The 19,142-nt window shown below is 44.6% G+C and overlaps 2 protein-coding genes across 2 annotated transcripts in view; one reads left to right on the top strand and one right to left on the bottom strand.

The window, feature by feature from the left end:
- DNAJB2 (DnaJ heat shock protein family (Hsp40) member B2) overlaps positions 1-19,142 on the bottom strand; it is a 497,647-nt gene that overhangs the window by 65,629 nt on the left and 412,876 nt on the right. The window lies entirely within an intron of this gene.
- PTPRN (protein tyrosine phosphatase receptor type N) overlaps positions 1-19,142 on the top strand; it is a 279,044-nt gene that overhangs the window by 212,172 nt on the left and 47,730 nt on the right. Inside the window, exons 20-23 of the mRNA XM_029604982.1 lie at positions 2,856-2,929; positions 6,668-6,745; positions 7,087-7,206; positions 18,780-18,946. Coding sequence (XP_029460842.1) covers positions 2,856-2,929; positions 6,668-6,745; positions 7,087-7,206; positions 18,780-18,946 — 439 coding nt within the window. The remainder of the gene's footprint in view (positions 1-2,855; positions 2,930-6,667; positions 6,746-7,086; positions 7,207-18,779; positions 18,947-19,142) is intronic.

Here is a 19,142-nt window from a genome sequence, read left to right as displayed (position 1 = left end):
GCGTGCATTTGAGAAAGCCTGTATGCTTTTGTCTGTGTGTGTGTGTTTATGTGAGAGAGCCTGCATGCATATACTGCCTATATATTTATTTATTTAAAATATTTCTTGACCACCTAGCTCCATTTCTAAGTGATTCACAAAAAAGTACATAATCATAAAACAAACATACATAAAATAATAAAAGAAAACACAGACATTAAAAAGAAAATACCCAGCCTCAGTAAACTAATAGCAATCATCCACATTAATTTAAATCTCACTGCCCATCACTCTATACTTTCTTCTCCATTTCTTTGAACCAAAGTATGATGGTATACCAGAAAGTAAAATTTATCCAGAATGTGTGTGCATGTGAGTGAGTTTGTATTCATGTGTGAGTGAGAGCCTGTATGCATCTGCGTATGTGTGAGAGAGTCTGCATACATTTGAGTTTGTGGGTATGAGGAAGAGAGAGACTGTATGTGAGAGCATGGGTGTGTTTATGTGAGGAGGAGTGTGTAAGTGTGTGTGTGAGAGAGAGGATAAAGGTTATGACCCGCCTCCCTTAACAACCTAAGGATGACTGGAAATCAAAAAATCCCAGGTATTGGCAGGCAAGGAATTTTTTAATTCTTATTAGATTTAACTGTTGGGTGTGATTTTTTTGTGTCTATTTTTTTTAAATATTTTATTTGTTTTGAGAATTAAAAATAAATGTTTAATTATTGATTGATGTCCTATTTGCCTACTGTTTTTGAAATGTTTATTCTTTGTTAGTATAGTTTTACTATTATGATTGATGTGTTATGTTTCTTGATTTTATTACTGTTTATGAGGAGTAATGGTGTTTCTGTTTTTCTGTTGTTGCACTGCATACAGAGGCAGGCTTCTTATGGTTTCCAATTCAGTTTTTGTCTGCATATTTCCGTTTATTCTTTATTCTTTATTTGGTGTCAGTCCATCTGTGTTTTGCATTTGTGATCGAAATGAGGTATTCTGCTGGCATGTAGTTTCTGTGTAAGGATCTATAACAGCTTGGCTTTTTCTTTTCTCCTAATAAAAGGTGTTTTGGGGCCTGGTGTAATAGTTGCACTTTGCATTTTCATAGGTAAGATTGTTACTGTTTGAGTGCTGGCAGTTAGTGTTGTTTTAGTATGGGATATTTACTATACTATACAGGTAATTCAGTTTACTATTCGCTTTCTGAGGGTCACGTCCACATCTTTATTGGTGATTGCCTAGAGCAGTTTATATCTTATGACATTCATAATCATAAAACAACAACAATCATAAATAAACAACAAATAACATAAACATCAAACGCACATTACAATAGGCCTAAAACCCTATGGGTTCCAAGTGTACTTTTTGCAGAGTTTTCTGGTTGGCACCACAGCAGTGCATGTGAGTAGAACATACGTGTTTCTTGTGATATTTTTCCTCAGAAGATTATGAATGTCCTTTATCATGTACAGGGTTGTTATAAATTACATGTGATGAGGACTGGGAAGGTGGGGGGTGCAAGGCTGTAAAGCTCACTTAGTTCACTGCCCTGGAGAGAGTGGGCTCCGCACAGACCCCCGACATTCACTCTTCTCCCACTTCTCCTGGGGGTAGGGTTCCTGCGAGTGGGGCAGGGTGGCCCAGCTTCCCGGAAATATTATCACCGACGCTCTCTCTGCCACTCTCTGACCCCTGCTTTCCCTGTTCTGCAGCTGAAAGGGTCACACTCCAGGGGGGGCCTTCCCCTCGGCCCTCGATGATTTGACCTGTGGCCTGCCTTGGGGAGGGGAATGCCACAGATTGCCTTGAGCCTTTATAACACATGAATTTCTGTTCACAGCCTCAGACCATAGCAGGGCTACTGTCCCTAAATATAGGGAGGCCGACATTCAAACTCTACTTAGGCGGATAAGTTGGACTTATCCGGCCTAAATGGTGGCTGCTGAATATGTGGCTACGTTCAAGAGCCGCCACGTAGCGGGATGAGTCGCTTATTCAGCCGGATAAGTTGTAGCAGGCAGTGGGTGGATTAGGGGGGCACAGCTTTTCCAGGTAAGAAGTGATATTCATAATTATCCGGTCAAGTTAGACCTTCCGTAGAGTGGGGATAGCCCTGCTGCTGAATATCCCGTGCGAGTCTGCCGGCTACGTTCTATCCAGCTAAATGACATAAACGTTTATCTTTGAATATTGTGCAGTATGCGTAGCACAGGCTGAGTGGCCCCCCCAGTATCCTAGAAAATGATCACCCAAGTGGTGCTGATCCCCCCCCCCCCCACCATCCCATGCTTTAAAAAAAATTATACCCAGATCCCCACTCTCCCACCCTCAAGCCCCCTCCTGAATCCCCAAAGCAGTATGGGAGGAGGAGGTCTCCCCCCCCCCCCCACTGAATACTGAGCGCCGGCACCGAGCATTCATTTGTTTCCCCCCCGGGGCAGCAGCCACTCAGAACTCAGCACTGAAAGGGGATTGGCTGCTGAACAGTGATTGGTCCCGTCACCACCAGGGCAGCAGCCACTCAGAACTCAGCACTGCTGCTGAACAGTGATTGGTCCCGTCACCACCAGGGCAGCAGCCACTCAGAACTCAGCACTGCTGCTGAACAGTGATTGGTCCCGTCACCACCAGGGCAGCAGCCAATCCCTGCTCAGTACTGACGTCTGAAGGGGGATTGGCTGCTTCTCCCGGGAGTGATTTACTGTTTCCAGGGGAGAGGACTTGTGACTTTCTTGGTAAAATGTTCTTCCTGATAAATTTTGCTGTGTAGTAGAGAATCCACTTTGTTCTTGGGATTTATGCGGGCTAAGGCCTTGTGGCTGTTACTTTGCAAACTCCTGCTGTAAGTCTCACACTGTGTAACTCTGATTTAGATGATCATGCTAGGATCAAGCTGAAGGTGGATATCAACCCTTCAAGAAGTGATTTCATCAACGCCAGCCCCATTGTAAGTGCTCCCATGTCGCTTGTGAGCGTGGTTGTAAGTGCTCCCATGTCGCTTGTGAGCGTGGTTGTAAGTGCTCCCATGTCACTTGTGAGCGAGGTTGTAAGTTTTCTCATGTCACTTGTGAGCATGGTTGTAAGTGCTCTCATGTCACTTGTGAGCGAGGTTGTAAGTGCTCTCATGTCACTTGTGAGCAAGGTTGAAAGTGCTCCCATGTCACTTGTGACGTGGTTGTAAGTGCTCCCATGTCACTTGTGAGCATGGTTGTAAGTACTCTCATGTCACTTGTGAGCGAGGTTGAAAGTGCTCCCATGTCACTTGTGAGCGAGGTTGTAAGTGTTCACATGTCCACATGTGAGCGTGGACGTTGTCCATGTCAAGATCAGGAAAAAAGGGAGAAGGACTAATGGACATCACAAAAAAAGAGCTCCAATTAAAATTAGCAAAGGAACAAATTGCTCCTCCGTATGAAATTGCATGGTTTGAATCTGCAAAATTACAAATCTGTTTACTTTACTGTCCACCTGGTCTGCTAGATCATAATTGTTCTCCCATTATTGAATTCATTTCTAATAGCATGAAATTGGATAAATCCGCCATTGTACTAGGGGATTTTAATATGCATGTAGATGTTCTTCCACAAATCCAGCTCCAATCTGAGTTTCAGAACATGGACTTCTCAGACTCAGAACATGTGACCAATTCATGGTTTAGTGCGACTAATATGGTTTCCGATAATTTAAACCCTATTCATACAAAAAAATTATTGAAAGAATCTCATAGATCAAATCTGTTATGATTCAGCCTGTGGCACGAGTCACAGGCCACCTCTTCACCTTTTTCTCCCCTTCTCTCGCGACCTGGAGGCAGCCGACTAGTTTCCCTTGCAGCAGGAGCCGCGCTACTCCGTTCCTTCTGGCCCGGATGCCGTCGACGTTTCCAGAGAGGCTGGAGCCGTGCTGCTGTTGGTAATGCGGTCTGGAGACCACCAACAACCCTCCTGTGCGGCAGGGGCCGCGCTACTGCTCCTCAAGTGGCCTGGAGGCCACTGACATGCTCCTCCAGTGGCAGGAGCCGCGTTTCCACTTCTCAAGCGGTCAGGAGACCGCCGTCGCCATTCCCACGCGGCAAGAGCCACGCCTCCACCTCCCTTGCGGCATGGAGCCGTCTGCAGCGTTCCCATGTGGCCCGGAGGCCACCAACCTACTTCAGGCCCTTCCCGGACTCGCCTGGCAGCTGGAGTTGCCTGTGATCCTCCTTCAGCGGCAGGGAGTCGTCCCTGACGTCGGGGATTGCTCTGAGGCCTGTTTCTTCTCTGCAGCCGTCCGTGTTGTAGCAGGGCCGCTGTCCAGGGTCCTGCACTGCTTCCTGTGTCCTCCTAAGGGGCGAAGCTGCACCTCTCTGCCCTTCTTAAAGGACCAGTGCAGGTGTTGTTCCTTCCTGACTCCTCCCAGGGTGTTTCCTGCTTCAGCCTACCAAAGGCTTCCACTGTCAGTCCTTCCTCGCCTTCGCAAGGAGCAACTTCCTTCCTGGAACTGGTCTCCTGAGGATCTCCGTTTCCAGCTCCTGCCTGGCATCTTTGTCTTGGGATCCCATTCCTTGTTCCTGATTTCTTTGATGTTCTACATCAGGGGTGGGCAAGTCCGGTCCTCGAGGGCTGCAAACCAGTCAGGTTTTCAGGATACCCCTAATGAATATGCATGAAATAGATTTGCATACAACTGAGGCAGTGTGTATGTAGGTCTCTCTCATGCATATTCATTAAGGATATCCTGAAAACCCGACTGGTTTGCAGCCCTCGAGGACCGGAATTGCCCACCCCTGTTCTACATTCCTGGTCTCTTGTCTTCGTGATGTCTTCAGTATCCTGATGTCTCCGTCCCAGCCTTATCCTGATATCTTTGTTCCAGCTTTATCCTGATGTCTCCGTTCTAGCCTTGATGTCTGCATTATCCTGATGTTCTGTTCCAGTTCAGAGGTTCCTGAGGTTCCGTCTTCCCATCCCTCGTGGTCCGTGACCATTCCGGCTGGGCTGGTAGGGTGTGTAGTGGCCCTGTGGTCCGCGACCACCCATGCTGGGGTGTGTAGGGCGCTGGTGGGATTCCTCCATCTCCAGAGCCGAGGGTACCCATGTTCTTGTCTGTCCCTCCTGGGTCTGGAGGCTTCTGGACGTCCACTTTGTCTGTCCCAGCTGCTCCTCATCGAGTGTCCGGGGAGTCTGTCCCGGATGTCATGGGTCCTTGCCTTGGAGATTAGTCTTCTTCCTTCGATGCTCTGGACTCCAGCTATGCCTAGCCCTCGGCGGGCAGTGCTCCAGTGGATAGCCTGAGGGCCGCTCTGGCCACCGCAGCCTCCTCCCCGGCTGTGGGTGTTAGTGCTCTATCTGGAGTCTCCTTCATCTCAGATCAAAGATCTTCCCTGTCCATCTGAGTACCGTCTTGGATCTTCACTCTCGTCTGATCTTCTTCATGTTCAGGGTTCTGGAGCTTCCCTCCTGTGGTCCGTCTTCAAGTCTAACTTCGGGATAACTTCATGATATGTCGATCACGCTGGGTTCCCGAGCCTCAGGTCAGGACAGGGCCACCTGGAGTTTTGGCTGGTTACCTTCATCTGTCTGTCCTGATGTCCTTCTCCTTGGATTCCAGTCCTTCTCTTCAGTACCTATTGCCATCTTGAACTCTAATGTAATTGAGTCGATGCCAGCCTTGCTGCTTCGCCTCCAATGTGGTCCGTGACCATCCCGGCTGGGGTGTGTAGGGCGCATGGCATCGCAGCACTCCTTCCAAGTTTACCTCAACGCCTGAACCTTCTTCTAGTCCAGTGTCTGAGTCTTCGCCTGCCTTTAGTCTTTGTCTGAATCCTCATCCTGTGTCTTGTCCTCGTCTGCCTTGTCCTCTGTCCGACCTGCTGCTTCCCGCTGCTCCCTACCGGCAGTCCGAAAGGTCTTGGAACGGTCAAAAGACCATTCAGAGACCATCATTGCATTGGTGGTCTCAAGGAAGCATGCAGGTTCGGTCGAGGCTCAGGGTAAGGACGATTCACCACAAGGGTGCACATTTCATCCCGCGCTGGAGAGCGCCCCCTGGTGCTCTCGTCCGTTGCAGCGCAACAAAATCCTTGCTATAATTCCGAAATAAGAGATGCCAAAAGAGAACTAAGAAAAAGGGGAAAAGCTTGGAGGAAACACAAAAATACCTCTGCGATCACTACATATCGGTTCTATTTAACCTACTATAAAAGACTTAACAACACAAAAAAAGACTTTTACACAAAGAAAATTCAAAAATTCAACCACAACCCCAGAGCTTTATTTTCTATTGTTAAGAACTTAACCGACAACAAAAATAACAATAAACACACGGTATCAGAAAACAGATGTGATGAATTTGCAGAATTCTTTAACAATAAAATTGCTACGTTAATCACAGAGAACTTAAAGACAGATGTCCAACCCGTCAGCATGGGAAAAAAAGAAATATCGAGCTGGCCATTCTTTATTTTAATCTACTGTATTTTATTGTTATTTTATTTTAATCTACTGTAATTTTATTGTTATTTATTACTGTTGTAAACCATTATGATGGCTACACCGAATGATATATAAAATCAGTAAGTAAGTAAATAAATAAAATAAGTGTTCTCGTGTCTCTTGAGAGCGTGGTTGTAAGTGCTCCCATGTCACCTATGAGTGTCTGCAGTTTGCTGACATTGCTCCGACTACGGTTCTCTCTCCTTCTTCAGATCGAGCATGACCCACGGATGCCAGCTTACATTGCTACCCAGGGTCCTCTCTCTCACACCATTGCAGATTTCTGGCAGGTGAGTTGGGACTGTGGGTCATGTCAGCTCCTCTGCACCTCTGTTTGAATTCTTCTTTAATAAGGTTTCATCAGTTTACTTCTCTGTGCCTTAGTTCTACCTAATACATGAACATTGAACATCCAAAAGGCCAGAAGTACAGGAAAGAGGTGGGTTTTAGCTCTTTAGTGGGATTTCACGTAGCAGAAGCGCTCATCCTCTCTTCTGTCTCGTAACTGTCACCATTTGGTGAGAGCCTCTGAATGGCGTCTCCCCTCTCAGTATTGTGAGATTGCTCTTTGAGGGTCTCTCAGGGTATAATGCCCACTCCTTAGTTAATGTGTTGGGATCTCTGTTCCCAGATGGTCTGGGAGAATGGTTGTACAGTGATCGTGATGCTGACCCCACTGGTGGAAGATGGTGTGAAGCAATGTGACCGCTACTGGCCAGATGAAGGATCCTCCCTCTACCACATCTACGAGGTAAATCACGCTAACCCTGACCGGTTCTGTGATCTTTATCTTTATTTGGAAGCTAACCAAATTGGTAGTGCAGTAATAATGGGAGACTTCAATTACCCCAATATAGACTGGGTAAATGTATCATCGGGTCACGCTAGAGAGATAACGTTCCTGGATGGAATAAATGATAGCTTTATGGAGCAATTGGTTCAGGAACCGACGAGAGAGGGAGCAATTTTAGATCTAATTCTCAGTGGAGCACAGGACTTGGTGAGAGAGGTAACAGTGGTGGGGCCGCTTGGCAATAGTGATCATAATATGATCAAATTTGATTTAATGACTGGAAAAGGAACAGTGTGCAAATCCAAGGCTCTCGTGCTAAACTTTCAAAAGGGAAACTTTGATAAAATGAGAAAAATTGTTAGAAAAAAACTGAAAGGAGCAGCTACAAAAGTAAAAAATGTCCAAGAGGCGTGGTCATTGTTAAAAAATACCATTCTAGAAGCACAGTCCAGATGTATTCCACACATTAAGAAAGGTGGAAAGAAGGCAAAACGATTACCGGCATGGTTAAAAGGGGAGGTGAAAGAAGCTATTTTAGCCAAAAGATCTTCATTCAAAAATTGGAAGAAGGATCCAACAGAAGAAAATAGGATAAAGCATAAACATTGGCAAGTTAAATGTAAAACATTGATAAGACAGGCTAAGAGAGAATTTGAAAAGAAGTTGGCTGTAGAGGCAAAAACTCACAGTAAAAACTTTTAAAAATATATCCGAAGCAGAAAGCCTGAGAGGGAGTCAGTTGGACCGTTAGATGATCGAGGGGTTAAAGGGGCACTCAGAGAAGATAAGGCCATCGCAGAAAGATTAAATGATTTCTTTGCTTCGGTGTTTACTGAAGAGGATGTTGGGGAGGTACCCGTAATGGAGAAGGTTTTCATGGGTAATGATTCAGAGGGACTGAATCAAGTCACGGTGAACCTAGAAGATGTGGTAGGCCTGATTGACAAACTGAAGAGTAGTAAATCACCTGGACTGGATGGTATACACCCCAGAGTTCTGAAGGAACTAAAAAATGAAATTTCAGACCTATTAGTAAAAATTTGTAACTTATCATTAAAATCATCCATTGTACCTGAAGACTGGAGGATAGCAAATGTAACCCCAATATTTAAAAAGGGCTCCAGGGGCGATCCGGGAAACTACAGACCGGTTAGCCTGACTTCAGTGCCAGGAAAAATAGTGGAAAGTGTTCTAAACATCAAAATCACAGAACATATAGAAAGACATGGTTTAATGGAAGAAAGTCAGCATGGCTTTACCCAAGGGAAGTCTTGCCTAACAAATCTGCTTCACTTTTTTGAAGGAGTTAATAAACATGTGGATAAAGGTGAACCGGTAGATATAGTATACTTGGATTTTCAGAAGGCGTTTGACAAAGTTCCTCATGAGAGGTTTCTAGGAAAATTAAAAAGTCATGGGATAGGTGGCAATGTCCTTTCGTGGATTGCAAACTGGCTAAAAGAGAGGAAACAGAGAGTAGGATTAAATGGACAATTTTCTCAGTGGAAGGGAGTGGACAGTGGAGTGCCTCAGGGATCTGTATTGGGACCCTTACTTTTCAATATATTTATAAATGATCTGGAAAGAAATACGACGAGTGAGATAATCAAATTTGCAGATGACACGAAATTGTTCAGAGTAGTTAAATCACAAGCAGATTGTGATAAATTGCAGGAAGACCTTGTGAGATTGGAAAACTGGGCAGATGAAATTTAATGTGGATAAGTGCAAGGTGATGCATATAGGGAAAAATAACCCATGCTATAATTACACAATGTTGGGTTCCATATTAGGTGCTACAACCCAAGAAAGAGATCTAGGTGTCATAGTGGATAACACATTGAAATCGTCAGTACAGTGTGCTGCGGCAGTCAAAAAAGCAAACAGAATGTTGGGAATTATTAGAAAGGGAATGGTGAATAAAACGGAAAATGTCATAATGCTTCTGTATCGCTCCATGGTGAGTCCACACCTTGAATACTGTGTACAATTCTGGTCGCCGCATCTCAAAAAAGATATAATTGCGATGGAGAAGGTACAGAGAAGGGCAACCAAAATGATAAGGGGAATGGAACAACTCCCCTATGAGGAAAGACTAAAGAGGTTAGGACTTTTCAGCTTGGAGAAGAAACGACTGAGGGGGGATATGATAGAGGTGTTTAAAATCAGAGGTCTAGAATGGGTAGATGTGAATCGGTTATTTACTCTTTCGGATAGTAGAAAGACTAGGGGGCACTCCATGAAGTTAGCATGGGGCACATTTAAAACTAATCGGAGAAAGTTCTTTTTTACTCAACGCACAATTAAACTTTGGAATTTGTTGCCAGAGGATGTGGTTAGTGCAGTTAGTATAGCTGTGTTTAAAAAAGGATTGGATAAGTTCTTGGAGGAGAAGTCCATTACCTGCTATTAAGTTCACTTAGAGAATAGCCACTGCCATTAGCAATGGTAACATGGAATAGACTTAGTGTTTGGGTACTTGCCAGGTTCTTATGGCCTGGATTGGCCACTGTTGGAAACAGGATGCTGGGCTTGATGGACCCTTGGTCTGACCCAGTATGGCATTTTCTTATGTTCTTATGTTCTTAATTGCCTAAGAACGTACTAAGTGATGTACATAATAAAACATGCATAATAAATAATATAAAACCAAAATAGCAGAAATACATAAATGCATGAAAATATAACACAAAATTTAACATAATTTAAAACTACTACCCTGATAAAATTACAGTAAAATAAAAGCAACTAAAATACATTCTGATAACATAAAAATTACTGGCTTGATGGACTAACAATAAATTAAAAAAAAAATCTGATACAAGCAAACCATCTTGGTAAAATCCCTGGAAACATGATTACCTCAAGAAAAAGCTCGCTTGGATTACAAACCCAACCCATCCCTACTGTGTCTAAAAAGTAAAGCAGGCCAATGCTGACCCAACCCTACAACGTCTACAAGGTCAATCAGGCTAACTCTAACTCTGACCTCAATCCCAGTTCTACAACTTCTGCAAGGCTACGGAGGCTCCTAATACTAATTCATCCTTGCCAAATCTAGCACTAGGGAGGTTGCAGCTTCTCTGCAAACTTCTCGCAACTACCTCAGTTGTGGAAGCTTGGGGATGCTGCTACCCACCGGGGTTTCACTGTTTGCCAAACTACGCTCTTTCAACCAGGAAGCCCTAGGATCATATCATCTCCCTTTACCAACAAGTCAGCAGCAGTTCTTCTTCTCTTTGCTTTCTGTGGCTGCCATTACACTTCTTGTTCCTGATGCTAACTCTTCCTAGTCTTATTCCCTATGGCAAACCATTCCAAACATGAAGTCCTCTCTCTCCCCCTGGTCTGCATTGTCCACTTCCTCAGCCATTCTCTCTTCAAGCCTCAGCATTTTCTTCTTCTCAGCCAGCCATCAGCTCTCTTCCTGAGAGGATCTTGCACCGCATCACAGCTCTGTTTCTCCTTCTCTCGGCTGGAGTTGTCAGTCCCAATCCTGACCCTTCAAGTCAACTCTTTACCCCATCAGTGTACATCAGTCTGATATCCCCCTCTTCCGTTCTCTATGCAATGTCCGCCCTGATTCCCACAATCTCACGTACATTCATGAGCTCTCTATGTCTCACAATCTCCATCATCTTACCTTGACTGAGACTTGGTCTTTACCCCACCAGCGTACATCAGTCTGATATCCCCCCTTCCGCTCTCTATGCAATGTCCGCCCTGATTCCCACAAGCTCACGTACATTCATGAGCTCTCTATCTCTCACAATCTCCATCATCTTACCTTGACTGAGACTTGGTCTTTACCCCATCAGCGTACATCAGTCTGATATCCCCCTCTTCCGCTCTCTATGCAATGTCCGCCCTGATTCCCACAAGCTCACGTACATTCATGAGCTCTTCTCTATCTCTCACAATCTCCATCATCTTACCTTGACTGAGACTTGGCTTCCTGCTGCTCTTTGTTATCTTTTCTCCCATACACTTGGTAGACCAGGGTGACATTGTGGGGCTGCTGCAAGGCAAGGGATAACCACCAAGGCTCGGCACTGGATTATTAACAGAAGCACACAATCTACAGGGCGAGGGGCACTGCTTGTGCCGGGGATTCCTCTCCTCCACACCATTTCAAAGACAAATCAAAAGAAAAGCACTTACTGACCTTTAAATTTTTCTCTCTAATTCTGGTGATGCTAAGCCGTGTATTTATTTATTTATTTTAAATCTTGTTCACTGCAAATCAAACTTTCTAAGCGGTTTAACAAAAAACATAAAAAGACATTGACATAAATAGTACATAAGAAAATAACTATTATAACAATGTCCATCTAGCTACCTTCAGTTTATAGTTCACGCTCCCTGCTGGCTACATATCCTCGGGGAATGCTTGAGAGAACAAATGAAGGAGTTTAGTAGCTTTCTCAGTTTTAACATAGAAGATTCCCCCTCTTTCAGACTGCAAGACAAGGAACTTCATAAAACAGGACCTTGGACAGAGAAAAACCTTTCTCTAGATGTGTCTAAGCGAATAATTCTTAGTGAAGGAACATTCAGAAGGAATTGACCTGCTGATCTAAGGGTATGTGATGGACGGTACAGTTTTAAAGCTGCATTAAAGCTAGGGGGTGCGACACCATTCCATCCTTTAAATACTAGCATTAAGATTTTAAAGGAAATTCTCTACTTGATGGGAAGTAAATGGAGGCCTCCAAAACAGGTGAAATGTGCTCAGGAACCATTGTCCCAGTTACTACCCTAGCAGCTGAATTCTGGACGAGCTGTAAAGACTTCAAGAATTTTTGTGAAAGACCGAGATATACAGTGTGTTACAATAATACTGTGTACAATTCTGGTCGCCGCATCTCAAAAAAGATATAATTGCGATGGAGAAGGTACAGAGAAGGGCTACCAAAATGATAAGGGGAATGGAACAACTCCCCTATGAGGAAAGACTAAAGAGGTTAGGACTTTTCAGCTTGGAGAAGAGATGACTGAGGGGGATATGATAGAGGTGTTTAAAATCATGAGAGGTCTAGAACGGGTAGATGTGAATCGGTTATTTACACTCTGGATAATAGAGGGACTAGGGGGCATTCCATGAAGTTAGCAAGTAGCACATTTAAGAATAATCAGATACTTTTTTTTTTCACTCAATGCACAATAAAGCTCTGGAATTTGTTGCCAGAGGATGTGGTTAATGCAGTTAGTGTAGCTGGGTTCAAAAAAGGTTTGGATAAGTTCTTGGAGGAGAAGTCCATTAAATGGCTATTAATCAAGTTTACTTAGGGGCGGATTTTAAGAGCACTGCTTGCCTAAATCCGCCCAAATCCGGGCGGATTTAGGCGAGCAGGGCCCTGCGCGCCGGTAGGCCTATGTTCAATAGGTCTACCGGCGCGCGCAGACCCCGGGACTCGCGCAAGTCCTGGGGTTTGGTGAGGGGGGCGTGTCGGGGGCATGTCGGGGGGCGGGCCCGAGCCGCGCGGCGTTTAGGGGGCGTGTCGGCAGCGTTTTGGGGGCGGTCCCGGGGGCGTGGTTACGGCCCGGGGCGGTCCGGGGGCGTGGCCGCGCCCTCCGGACCCGCCCCCAGGTCGCGTCCCGATTTCAGAGCAGCCTCGGAGGGAACGGAGGCAGCCTGTGCGGCTCGGCACGTGCAAGTTACACAATTGTGCACCCCCTTGCGCGCGCCGACCCTGGATTTTATAACATGCGCGCGGCAGCACACGCATGTTACAAAATCAGGCGTAGATTTGTTTGCGCCGGGTTGCGCGAACAAATCTGCGCCACGTGCAGGTTTTAAAATCTGCCCCTATGTTTTGAATTATGTTGTAAATCGCTTAGGAAGATATTTTCTGTTAGGCGATAAATAAATTATTTAAAATAAATAAGAACATAAGAACTTGCCGTACTGGGTCGGACCAAGGATCCATCAAGCCCAGCATCCTGTTTCCAACAGTGGTCAATCCAGGCCACAAGAACCTGGCAAGTACCCAAACACTAAGAAGATCCCATGCTACTGAAGCAATTAATAGCAGTGGCTATTCCCTAAGTAAACTTGATTAATAGCCATTAATGGACTTCTCCTCCAAGAACTTATCCAATCCTTTTTTAAACCCAGCTACACTAACTGCTCTAACCACATCCTCTGGCAACAAATTCCATATACAACCACATTCTTATTTAACCATACACCTCTCCACACACAACCATATATACAAACACACACACACACACAGACACAGAGACACCCCTAAAACACATGCACAGATCCCATATACACCCACATTCTTATTTAACCATACACCTCTCCACACACAACCATATATACAAACACACACACACACACACAGACCCCTAAAACACATGCACAGATCCCATATACACCCACATTCTTATTTAACCATACACCTCTCCACACACAACCATATATACAAACACACACACACACACACAGACCCCTAAAACACATTCACAGATCCCATATACACCCACATTCTTATTTAACCATACACCTCTCCACACACAACCATATATACAAACACACACACACAGAGACACCCCTAAAACACATTCACAGATCCCATATACAACCACATTCTTATTTAACCATACACCTCTCCACACACAACCATATATACAAACACACACACACACACACACACACACACACACACCCCTAAAACACATTCACAGATCCCATATACAACCACATTCTTATTTAACCATACACCTCTCCACACACAACCATATATACAAACACACACACACACACACACACACACAGACACCCCTAAAACACATTCACAGATCCCATATACAACCACATTCTTATTTAACCATACACCTCTCCACACACAACCATATATACAAACACACACACACACACACAGACACCCCTAAAACACATTCACAGATCCCATATACAACCACATTCTTATTTAACCATACACCTCTCCACACACAACCATATATACAAACACACACACACACACAGACACAGAGACACCCCTAAAACACATGCACAGATCCCATATACACCCACATTCTTATTTAACCATACACCTCTCCACACACAACCATATATACAAACACACACACACACACACACAGACCCCTAAAACACATTCACAGATCCCATATACAACCACATTCTTATTTAACCATACACCTCTCCACACACAACCATATATACAAACACACACACACACACAGAGACACCCCTAAAACACATTCACAGATCCCATATACACCCACATTCTTATTTAACCATACACCTCTCCACACACAACCATATATACAAACACACACACACACACACACAGAGACACCCCTAAAACACATTCACAGATCCCATATACAACCACATTCTTATTTAACCATACACCTCTCCACACACAACCATATATACAAACACACACACACACACACACACACACACACACACCCCTAAAACACATTCACAGATCCCATATACAACCACATTCTTATTTAACCATACACCTCTCCACACACAACCATATATACAAACACACACACACACACACACACCCCTAAAACACATTCACAGATCCCATATACAACCACATTCTTATTTAACCATACACCTCTCCACACACAACCATATATACAAACACACACACACCCACAGACACAGAGACACCCCTAAAACACATGCACAGATCCCATATACACCCACATTCTTATTTAACCATACACCTCTCCACACACAACCATATATACAAACACACACACACACACACAGACCCCTAAAACACATTCACAGATCCCATATACAACCACATTCTTATTTAACCATACACCTCTCCACACACAACCATATATACCAACACACACACACACACACACAGAGACACCCCTAAAACACATTCACAGATCCCATATACACCCACATTCTTATTTAACCATACACCTCTCCACACACAACCATACACACACACACACACACACACACACACACACACAGACATCCCTAAAACACATGCACAGATCCCATACACCTCTCCATACACAACAACAAACACCCCTAAAACACATTCATAGAGCCTATAAACAACCACATACTTACATACCCATACAACTCTCCACACAAAAACATATATTTATTTATTTAGAGATTTTTCTATACCGCGGCACGTTCAGAATCATCTGCGTAGATGAAGTGCTGGAAACCCAGTTTCGACAGTAGTCGACAGAGAGGTATAAGATAAATATTGAAAAGTGTTGAAGAGAGTGAAGAACCTTAGTGTACTCCTTGTGATAGTCTTCTTGGCTTAGATTCACATAGACCAATTTTTACACTATAGTTCCTATCGCTCAGGTATGATTGGAACCAGTGTAGGGCAGTGCCGGTAATGCCAATTTCTGTAAGGTGGGTGATGAGGGTGTTGTGATTGACCGTGTCAAAGGCAGAGGATATATCTAGAAGGGCAAGAATGTAGGAGTGGCCAGTGTCTAGGGCTTTTAGCAGGGATTCTGATAGGGAGAGAAGGAGCGTTTCGGTGCTATGATGCTTTCGAAATCCATATTGGGACGGGAAGAGCAAATGATGCTTATTTAGGTATTCCGTAAGTTGCTTGTTAATGATTTTCTCTATTATTTTGGAGAGGAAAGGAAGGTTCGATTCCGGGCGATAGTTAGCCGGTTCAGCAGGATCAAGATCTGTTTTTTTAAGGGTAGCTTTTATTATAGCATGTTTGAGTTGGGTTGGTACCATGCCAGACGTGATGGATTTGTTGATTATATTAGCAATGGGTTTCGCTATAGTGGTGGGGATCGAGAGGAAAGTTTTTGTGGGCATTATGTCTGCGGGGTGTAGTACAGGTTTGATTTTTTTAAGTATAGTCTCTATTTCTAATGCAGTTGTGGTCTCAAGGTTTGTGAGCGTGGTTTTGAAGTTTGTGGGAGTGGCTGTGTGATGTGTAGTTTGCTTGTGAAAAGTTGACTGTGGAATGCGAGTGTGGTTGGTGTTGTGAGTATTGTTAGGTGTTAGAGAGTTGTTGGGAGAGGGGGAGGAATTGAAGCATGCCATGATGGTTTCAATTTTGTTGTGGAAGTAAGAGGCTAGTTTCTCACATTTAGTTTCATCATCATTGTTTGAGTTTATGTTGTCAGGGGATGTAATGAGGCTAGAGACGTATTGGAAGAGAGCACGTGGGTTGAATTGGAATTGGTGGATTCTTGCTGCATAAAAGTCTTTCTTAGCTTTGTCTGTGGCTTTACGGTAGTTATGGAGTAAGGACTTGAACTTTAATAATAGGGAAGGATTTTGGTTTCTGCGCCATTTCTTTTCCATTTTACAGAGCTCGGTTTTCATTGTTCTTAGTTCAGGGGTGAACCATGGTTTCTTATCTATCTTGTCTGTATTAATTTCTTTGGTTCCTATGGGGCAAAGTTTGTCTGCTATGTTGCTAGTAATTTGAAACCAGGATGACGAGGCCATGTTGGCATCTGTGAGGTCTAATTTTTTTAGATCCTCCGAAAGTGCGTCAATGATATCCTCCGCCTTACAATGTTTTCGGAAGGATATAGTTTTTTGTGATGGGTGGAGTAGGGAGAGCACATAATTGTGCAGCAAGTATCAATCCGGTAATGATCTGACCAGGGTATAGGGGTGCAACGGGGTAGATCTGTTTGGATGAGCGAGTTGGTGAATATCACATCAAGCGTGTGTCCTGCCTTATGTGTGGGGCTTGATACAATTTGAATCCGAGAGCATTCAGTGAGGTCAGGGTAGCTTCGCAAGCTGGGGATGGTGGGTTGCGGTCAACGTGTAGGTTCAAGTCACCGAGAATGATGGCAGGAGTGTTAATGTCTATGTGTTTGGAGATGTATTCTGTGAGAGGTGATGGGTTGTTTTCCAGAATGCCTGGGGGGGCATAGATTAAGCAGATTTGGAGTGCCTTGGATTTAAAGAGGCCAATCTCAAGTTTGTGGGGGGGAGAGATAGAATGCTGAGTGAGATTATATTTCTTTTTGGCCACAAGGAGGAGTCCTCCTCCTTTCTTTTTATGCCTAGGTATGGAGAAGACATTGTATGAGTCTGTAGGTAGTTGGTTAATTAGGGCAGTGTCCATGTCCTTTAGCCATGATTCTGTAATCGCACATATGTCAGGGGTTTCATCTGTGAGGATATCACACAGTAGGGTAGCCTTTTTTAGGATAGATTGTGTGTTTAGTAGAAGTAACAAAAAAGTCATCAGTCCTAACATTTGAGTGATCGGCGAAGCCATGATGGGAATTAGTGTTCTGTTGAGTTGTGTGTGTTGACTAAGTTTCGCTGGCTTAAAAGAAGAGTTAAGGTATTTAAGAATGGGTATGTGATGAGTGATCATAATGTGATTAGCAGGGAATAAATGGGGTTATTGTCTGTCTGTTGGAGTATAAGGTCGTGGGGGGAAGTTGCGAGGGTGGGTCTCACTTAAGAGGAGGGAGGGGGAAGGGAGGAGGGCAATGATTTCATTTGTGTGGGATTGGGGGGGAGAGAGGTCTCAAAGAGGCATGAGGGAAAGGGAGAGGTTCCTGTGGTTACTGTGCCAGTAGTGGGCTGTAATTAATCAAATGTGCAGTTAGTTGAAGCAGAGAACCATTCATCCGAGGTATTAGTAAATAGGGTTCGCACCAAGGGGCGCACCAAGGGGCATGCTCCTTAGGTCGCGCTCCTTCGTGCGTGCGACGCCCGGCGCGCGGTGCAGCAGGTAAGCCTTTGTTTAAATGGGCTTACCCTCCATGTCCGGGAAGTGGCGTCAGAGGAAGGCAGCGTTCCGATTGGGTGAGGCAGCCGTGAGGGCGTGTTCGGTGCCGGGCCTAGTTCGCAGCGTTAGGCCTCAGGACAGTCAGGATCCGGACGGGCAGGCTCTCTCCCTGATGGGAGGGCGCCGATCGCACGAGCCTGTATGTATGTATATGGTTGTGTATGGAGAGGTGTATGGGATCTGTGCATGTGTTTTAGGGGTGTGTGTGTCTGTGTGTATATATATATATATATATATATATATATGTTTGTGTGTGGAGAGGTGTATGGTATCTGTGAATGTGTTTTAGGGGCTTTCTGTGTGTGTATTTATATAGTTGTGTGTGGAGAGGTATATAGGATCTGTGGATGTGTTTTATGTGTGTCTGTGTGTTTGTGGTGTGTGTGTATATATGGCTGTGGAGAGGTGTATGGGAGTGTATGTGGGTGTTTGAGATCTGTGAAAGTGTTTTGGAAGTGACTGTGTGTTTATGTATATGGTTGTGTGTGGAGAGGTGTATGGCTGTATTATTGTGTGTGTGTGTGTATGGGGCTCTGTGGATGTGTGTTGGATGTGTATGTGGTATTGCTGTGTATGAGTGTGGGTATGTGTGTGTGTATCTACATAACACAAACTGTACATTGCTTGTATGTTGTGCTGTAAGTATATCCCTACAGAGGTGCTGTGTACAGAGGTGCTGTGTACAGAGGTGCTGTGTACAGATTACATCTCACCTGGATGAGGCTAGTATTAATATTTTCTGCTCTTCCTGCTGGGCAGGTGAACCTGGTCTCCGAGCACATCTGGTGTGAGGATTTCCTTGTGCGCAGTTTCTACCTGAAGAACGTGCAGTCACAGGAGACGCGCACACTGACACAGTTCCACTTCCTGAGCTGGCCGGCTGAGGGCATCCCCACCACCACACGGCCCCTGCTGGACTTCCGCAGGTGAGAGACACAAACCTCGCAGCTCTGAACCTCCTTCTCTCCCCAGAGCCCACCCTATCTGTCTTGTCTTCTATGGATAGCCTCGTCTTTTGTCCCAGACTGAGAGCCAGCTGGAAAACAAAATCAATTTCCTAGCGTGTAGCAAATGGACTCAAAACAAGTGGGTATAGTGTGCTCGTGCTAGCAGTTGGAGATG

This window comes from Rhinatrema bivittatum, chromosome 6 (assembly GCF_901001135.1).
Source record: "Rhinatrema bivittatum chromosome 6, aRhiBiv1.1, whole genome shotgun sequence".
NCBI lineage: Eukaryota > Metazoa > Chordata > Amphibia > Gymnophiona > Rhinatrematidae > Rhinatrema > Rhinatrema bivittatum.
This window is presented reverse-complemented; position numbering and strand designations above follow the sequence as displayed.